Genomic DNA, 7,912 nt, shown 5'->3' with positions numbered 1-7,912 from the left:
TGCATCATGTACTCAGTAAAAGGTGCACAAGGAACTAATGAACTGGGCATAAGGATGGGACAATTTCAAGAAGTGAGGCCTCTTCACGTAAAGATGTCTGAAGAGTGCAATTCCCTGCTTACAGTTTGCAGCAAGAAAGAATAAATTCTTCAGTGTGTCAGCAATTCTGTTCCTTTCAGTGCTGGCACCAGAGTATTCCAGGCTCTCTGAGTCAAACACTTCATGCGTAAGAGGGCAGTGGCATACATCTGCACACACCCCCACATTTTTTACATGGATGATAATTGTTTGAAAATTAACTACAGCTACTGCTCAGGAAGTAACATATTTACCTGATACTCTTCAGTGTTTACTGCTTTGGTTTGTATCCCACAATGTATTTAGTATTTTACAGACTTTACATAAAACACTATCAAAGACCAGCCCTGATAAAGGGGTAATCTTTTTATCCTGCTTCCCTGAACTTTCATCTTGCTTCCCTGGTGCACCACTTGTGTTGTAAATTCCTTTACTGTTTTAATAGATATTTTACATTCCTTAGGCAGCAAAATAAGTATAGACAACAGTAGTTGTCTTGCTTACAAAACTATGCTAGGAAGGCTGGCAAATTATTACCATGAGATCTTTTGAAGAAGCTAAGCCCAAAAGTGAAATCCAATTGTGAAATGAGACTTTGTTTAGATTCAACAGGTCTCTGTTTCAAATGTGCTGTTTATCCTTTTTTCTGTAGTGACAGCCCTGACATGACAAGATAGAAGAATACTATGAGACACAGGAATATTCTTATGTATCAGATGTTTATTCCCTTCTATTTATGTTACGATACTCCCTGGAAAGCACAGACATAGACCAGAAACCCATCTGTATCAGTTTTCCTAAACTCCAGAATTCATGGGGGAGGAAATTTTATTTCTTAATGAACTGTACATATTTAGCAGCTTCAATATTTCCACTATGCCTGAAAAATAAAATAAAATATTAGAGATGCAGTGTGAGAGAGTCCTAATAATCAGAGAATATCATTACCACTGGAAACAACCAAGTTAGCATATCCAGAAAGTAAGACAGAAAAGACTGTCACACTATCAGCTTATCCAAACCTACACAATCCATGCGAGAAAAAGGGAAAAAAAAAAAAGGCAGTATTTTTATATATACACACAGAATTCAAGTAAGGATGACAGCAAATTTAAAGTTATAGAATAACCTGAATTGGAAGGGACCCACAAGGATCATCAAGTTCAGCTCCTGACCCTGCATGGGACAGCCCCAAGAATCACACCACATGCCTGAGAGCCTTATCCAAATGCTTCTTGAACTCTGTCAGTCTTTTGCTGCGGCAGCTTCCCTGGGGAGCCTTTTCCAATGCCCAGCCACTCGCTGGGTGAAGAAACTTTCCCTAACATCCAATCTAAATCTCCCTGACACAATTTCATGCCATTTGTTAGGGTCAACTTGAAAGCTAGAGCCACACACAAACTTTTGGATTGCTTCCTTTTTTGAGTTGCAGTAGGCAAAATGTATAACTGGAACTTATGCATTTGTCTATTTTTTTCATCACCCATAAAAATGGGGTCTCATTTGATTTAAAAAGAGCAGGCTTTAACTTCTTTTCGTTTTATGCTAATTTGTATGTATCCTACGGTTTACTTCCTCCTTCATTCCTACAGTCTTGCAGAGAAATATCTCACACAAAACACCCCACAAGCAAGTGCATCATATCCTGAATACAGAGGTGTGTGGTTTTGTGTGTGGGGGGAGTGTGTGAAGAGAGGCACTCACCAGTTTTCTGGCATCATTTATTTCATTAAGCAGTCCTATCACAAAACCGTTTAGTTTGGAACAGACCTCCAATATCAGTGAGTCCAAATGTTAATCCAGCACTGCCAAGCCCAGCACTAACCATGCCCAGGAACACGCTGCACTCGACCTTACCACAAGCGTGCTGCAAGGGCCCGAGGGAGCCGAGCCGCACCCGAGGGCAGCGACGGACGTGACCCGGCAGCCCTGTCTCCTTCCCGGCCGTGCCCAGCACGGCGGCCCCTGACCCCCGGAGCGGGAACCGCCACGGCCTCCCCGCGTCCCACCGAGACGCCGGGAGCTGCGGGCGCACAGCCGGGGGAGGCTCAGGGAGGGTCCCCCGCCCCGCACAAGCCCGCCCAGCATGAGGAGCCTCCTTGGGCGGGCCGCCGCGGACTCCGGGCACCGCGGCTCCTCCTTCTGTGGGGCCTGGCAGCCGCAGGCCGGAGCCCCGGGTACGACTTACCACAGACAGCGAGCGGGGGCAGCCCTGCCAGTAGCGAGCGAGAGAACGAGCACCCACCCTCGTTCCCTCCCTCAGTCCCTCTTCCTCGTTCGCCGCCGCCCCCATGCAAACGGTGGCAGTTCCAGGTACTCGCCCGGGCCGCCCCCAAAGCACAAGGCAGGGGGAAGCGCCTGTTCCTCCTGTCCCAGGAAGCCGCCTCCGCTCTCCCACCGCCCCAGCCACTGCCCGAGGCACCTAGAGAGGTGTGGACGGCGGGGAGGACGAGGCGGCCCGCGTCCCGTCCCCGCCCGCGAGGGGCGGTGCTGCCGCTGGGCACCCGCCGGGCCCGCCCCCGCTCCCTGCCCGCGGCCCCTCGGCGGGGCGGCGCCGGGCGGGGCGGTGCCGCGCCTCGCGTCAGCGGCCCCTGCGCGGCGGGGCGGGGAGGGCACGGGAGTCTCGGCGCTGCCGCGGCGGGAGAGGCAGCAGTGGGGCCGGCGGCGGCGGCAGCGGCGGCGGCTCCTCACGGGAACAAAGCGGGGGCGGCGCGGCCACACGGTGAGATCCGGGTGAGGGACGGGGAGGGGGCGGCACTCAAGCTCCCCCGGGACCCCGGCGCTCCCCGAGGGGCGGCTCGGCGCGGTGCGGCGGAGGGGCCGCGGGCCCGACCCCTCCCTCCCTCTGCCCAGCGCCTTGGGTGCGGCGTGACAGCGCCGTGCCCCCCGCCCGCCCCCGCCACCCGGGGAGCCGTCCCCGCTCGCACCGTGTCCTCGCAGGGACCCCTGCGCGCCGCCGCCGCGGTGTCGCCCGCCTGAGGGTCGCTGTTCCCCCGGGGAGCAGGGGAATATAAAGCAGTGGATCGGGGAGGCGGTCCGGTCGCGGAGCCCGAGAGCAGGTAGGTGAGGGACGGGCGCCCGGGGAGCCGGGGGCGCCGCTCCCGCAGGCGGCTGCGGGGGCTGGGGGGTGGCGCTCAACTTCGCCCAGCGCTGGGCACTGCCGAGGTCAGCAAGCCTTTTTCTGCCCGCGAAGCATCCTGGTGTGACTTCTCGCAGAATGTTTTTTTTTAGGGGGGCTCTTTAGTGGCGTTTGGGGTTTTTTTCCCCCTCCCTTTCCCAGCCCGTTGCTACATAGGCTGGAGCTGGCCGGAGGCTCGCCCCTGCCTCTGTGGCTGCATACGCAGCGCTCGTGTTGTCCTAACGATATGGCAGTAGGACTTCCTGCTGTAAATCACTTCGCGATAGTTTTTGAAGCGCTTCTTTAAGGCGGCACTGTAATGAACCCTCTTGTCAGTGCTTGCGGTAAGCTTAAAATCCTGTGAGCTGGACGCTGTTTTTGAGGCTGAGCTGTGTAATGTGCTGCAGTAGTTTTCGTAGAAAGGGTAGAAACGTAGTTCACTGTTGGTTTAGTGTTGGCATAAATGTAATTCTTCTTGCTATGCTCTGTTGGTGTAGGCTGTGTGGTTTTGGACCCCGTTGTAGTTACCTTTGCCATCTTCTTGTTGTGAAAGAAAGCTAATCTCAGATATTCAGAGAGACTGATGTATTAAGAACTATGAAAAGTAAGCTTTATTAATACTGCTGTACTGGGGATAGTGCTCTTGTTCTTATTCTAGCTCTTTGTTCTAGAATAATTTGAGGAAATAAAATCACTCAGACTGAAATTTATGGGGACTTGAATTTAAAACCCGTAGTTGTTAGCATTTGTTTAAATATTTTAAATAAATAAATACATTAATGTATTTATTTATTATTAATAATGTATTTATTTATTTAATAATGTATTTATTTATTTAATGTAATAATGTATTTATTTATTACTATTTATTATTTATTTATTACTATTACTGTATTTATGTTTCATTTATTGAATTAGTCTAGGGATCTCTTATTTTACTCTTTGTATGAACATCGTCATATAAAATAGTCCTGCTGACTTTTTCCAGCTTATTAATGCCTTTTTCCCTCAAAAAATTTTAGAGCACAGTCAGAAGAGGAATGGATGTAACATGATACCCTTGCAGTGTTCAAAACACACAAATTCTGCAAAGATTTGTTTTTTGGTTAAGTAATACAAGGAAAATGGATGAATCGGCTTTGCTGGATCTGTTGGAGTGTCCTGTTTGCTTAGAACGCCTTGATGCTTCTGCAAAAGTCTTGCCTTGCCAACACACGTTTTGTAAACGCTGCCTGCTGGGCATTGTGAGCTCTCGCAATGAGCTGCGATGTCCCGAGTGCCGGACTTTAGTGGACTGCGGTGTTGATGAGCTCCCCAGTAATATTTTGCTTGTTAGACTACTGGATGGCATCAAACAGAGGCCTCGAAAACCCAGCGCCGGCGGAGGGACTGCCGGCACAAACGCTTTGAGGGTCCCCATCACCACTGCAGCTAACTGCGGATCAAAGGACCTGCAGAGCTCGCAAGTTGGGCAGCAGCAAAGGGTGCAAGCACGGAGCCCTCCTGTTAGGGTAAGTACCACGTGGTGACAGTATTTTGTTGCATTCCTGTCTTTTCCTCCACCATTTCAAAACAGTTCACGGCCTCTGCTTTGGGATAAGGGCAGTCAGATAGTTAATACAGCAAAATAATGTAATTTTGAGAATTTCTGTAGATATCTTACAAAGCATGTTGGTATTCCTATCAGTGTTGGTTTAATGTTGCATAAATATTAATAATGCTTCCTAATTGAAACTCTCAGTTTTTGAGGCAAGAAGAAGAAATCCTTAACTGTCCAATTGAAAGTCAGTCAAATAAAGTAACTTATGGGGAAAACTTAAGTTATTATTAAGGATAGACATCTTGTGAAGAACATTTGAAATTGTTTTTAGTTTGTCAGCTGCAAGACTAGAGATTTCATTTTGGCTCATGCACTTTCTGAAATGATTCTTACAATCAGTACATTTCCTTTAAGTTAGACAAAACAAATATTGAACATGAGCAGAGAAGTTTTGCCACTGGCTTCTAAGATTTTACTTTCTTCCCTTCAAAAAGAAATTTTTGAATTCCTGCAATCTGCTAAGTTGTTTGTACTCTTAGTCCTCAAAATTTCTTTATTAGTTTTTCCCAAAGTATTTTTTCTAAGGGGTTTGGCACTTGTATGTACCATGATAGGACGACATTGCCTTCTTTATATACTCTAGTTCTTTCCTAAGAGCTGTGCAACCTGTAGACTCTGTCATACCTTATAATCAAGACTCAGTAGCCTCATTTATGATTATTCATTCTAGAACCTGTGTCAGGAAATGTAATTTTATGAGATGACAGACCTTGCTCTGTTTTATCTAATGACAAAGCAAGACAGCTTCTCTGAAAGGTTTTGCTGCCCAATTTCTTTGAGTTCCTGTGTTTGAAGTAGAGTTTCTGAATGGTTTAGGTGGTTTCTGTCCTGTGGAATTTATTAGATTTTTATGAAATGTCTTAAGGAGTTCCAAGAAGAAGACTTCATATTTTTGGCAGGACTAGTCTTTATTTTGAAGGGTATCTAAATTTTTTAGTTTACTTACCCAGTGAAGGAAGCCTAACACTGATTTTCCTCAGATGTACTTGACATGATTGGAATCTCTCCAAAAGATCTTAGATACACCTTTTAAGTTTACATAAGGATTTAAAATACAGTTATTTTTCTACTAGTTGATATTGCTTTCTCTGCTTGCTAGAGATTTCATTAGGTTCTTTAGAATATAGAAATTATAATTATCAACTCACTTCCTGCTAATGAGTTTTGTTTTGTATATACATTAATTGGTGAGAAGGTGATCTGTGGGGTTTTTCTGTTAGTGGATTGTTTTTGTGGTTTTAGTGAGTTTTCTTTCCAGAACATAGAATTCTTAAAAAGTAATGCAAAGAAGCATCAGGAATATCAAAACCAGTCTGGTCTTCTCCAGAACTTTAAGGTGTTTATTATGATACCTTGCATTTGCAAATGCTCTTTGACTTAAAACAAAAAACCCATATAATTTTTTAATATATTTTTGTGTTGACCTTTGTAAATAACTGTATTTTCAGAGATTGCTTCTCCTGCAAAAAGGTTTCTGGTGCAGTGCTGTGCATGAAAGACTATACTTCAGAATTTCTCAAAGCCTTATTAGACAAAATAACTTGAATAGGGAATATTTTTTCTTTTTTTTAATGTTCTATAATATCCTGTTTTGCAACATTTGCATTTCCAGATGTTGAGTAGAGTAGAAAGTGATAACACATGGAAGGTTGCTTCAGCTTATCCTTTACCGTGTGCCACTAAAACTGTGACCATGTGCATTCCTCATGCAGTAACTGATACTCATTGTATATTAGTGATAGTTTTTAATGCTCTACAGTAAGTCTTATTCCGTCTTTGGTTTTGAAGTTTCACAGGCATTCTTGTGCCTTCTTTCCTTTGGGAAACAGGGAAAGATGATGATCTCATCATTTGTCCACTTTGTCCAGAGCCTTTTTTACTAGGAAGCCAGTATCTTTAAGAACATGAACCAACTTTGATGGATAAGAAGGTGGAGATATGAGCTACTTTTCTGTTTTCTATATGGAAAGTGGTTTTCTAAAAAAAAAAAAAAAAAAGTCAGAAAGCAAAATGCCACTTTAATGGACAGTGTTGAAATGAATGCCCTATTTGTTTTACTAACTCTAACATAAAGATGCTTGCAAATACAGTTCCTCCCTGGGAACTGAAGAGAAAAATCTGTTTCTAGATGAGTGGCAGAGTCAGATTTCCTAAACTAATTTTGCTGAAGGGAAACTAGTAAATGAAAGTTGCTGTTATTTTAAATGAAGTGAATGTGGATGAAGGCTGTCAAGTCATAAACATTCTGCTTATACCCTGAAGTAATACTAAGCTCATAAATGCCCTTTCAGAGAATACCATAATTTTCAAAAAAGGTTAATACAGCATGTACTGCAGCATGATTTCCTGAACTCTATCAACGACTGTGGAGTGGCCAGCCCTGTAATTGCACACTATATTGCATTCTCTGTATGTATGTGGTGACACATGGCAATAAACAAACAAATGGTTCTTTGAGTCTTAAAACTAATGGAGCTGGGTGTGTGGTGGGGATTAACAAATCTTGTGCCTACTATGTCCCCAACTAAAGTAACCTGTTTCTTTCTGTAACCTCTCTAAGCTTTCACTGCTGTAACAATGGCAATTTCTCTGTGCAAGTTGTTAACCTCTTTTATTCCCCTGCTGTTCTGATGTATAAAGCCTCCTGTGCCTTTCCCTGGTACTGGCTGGACTGCACTTGATGGAAAACTTGTGTTTGTTGTCTGCTCAGCAGTTCTGTCCCAGGCAGCCAGCTTGCCTGGGACAACAAACAGTTATACACAAACTGCAGGTTCCTCTCTGGTATGGATGCAAATTTAATGCTTTTCTCCTTGTTTTCAAGTGAAAACCTTCAGGTAGGTTGACAGCTTGGAAGAGCTGTAAGAGCCCCAGTCTACTGTCAAATCTGCTTGTGACTGATCATCAGAAGCAAGTTGGGCTGTTGAGGGACTGCATGATCACATGAGCCTTGTTGCCTTCAAAAATGTTAGGGTCCATCCTTTTATGTTTATGCTCATGTTATTAATTTTTTCATTTTCACAGAGTATGTCAGACAAGAATTATACTAAGTTCCTTATGGCAGTTTTGCAAGGATATGCTTATTGCAAGAGTCTTACATGTAGCTGTGTGCGTAAGTT

The 7,912-nt window shown here is 44.7% G+C and overlaps 1 protein-coding gene across 2 annotated transcripts in view; it reads left to right on the top strand.

The window, feature by feature from the left end:
• The first annotated feature begins 2,683 nt into the window (after window positions 1-2,683).
• Window positions 2,684-7,912, top strand: part of SH3RF1 (SH3 domain containing ring finger 1) — an 83,644-nt gene continuing 78,415 nt past the window's right edge. Inside the window, exons 1-2 of one of the 2 annotated variants that reach the window (XM_030239283.2) lie at window positions 2,684-2,800; window positions 4,219-4,707. In XM_030239283.2, coding sequence (XP_030095143.1) covers window positions 4,321-4,707 — 387 coding nt within the window. In that variant the 5' untranslated portion in view covers window positions 2,684-2,800; window positions 4,219-4,320. The other variant, XM_050973505.1, reaches the window with a different exon arrangement.

Source organism: Serinus canaria, chromosome 4 (genome assembly GCF_022539315.1).
Source record: "Serinus canaria isolate serCan28SL12 chromosome 4, serCan2020, whole genome shotgun sequence".
In the NCBI taxonomy this organism is placed as follows: domain Eukaryota; kingdom Metazoa; phylum Chordata; class Aves; order Passeriformes; family Fringillidae; genus Serinus; species Serinus canaria.
Note: the sequence above shows the minus strand (reverse complement) of the source record. Positions and strands in the feature narration are given on the sequence as shown.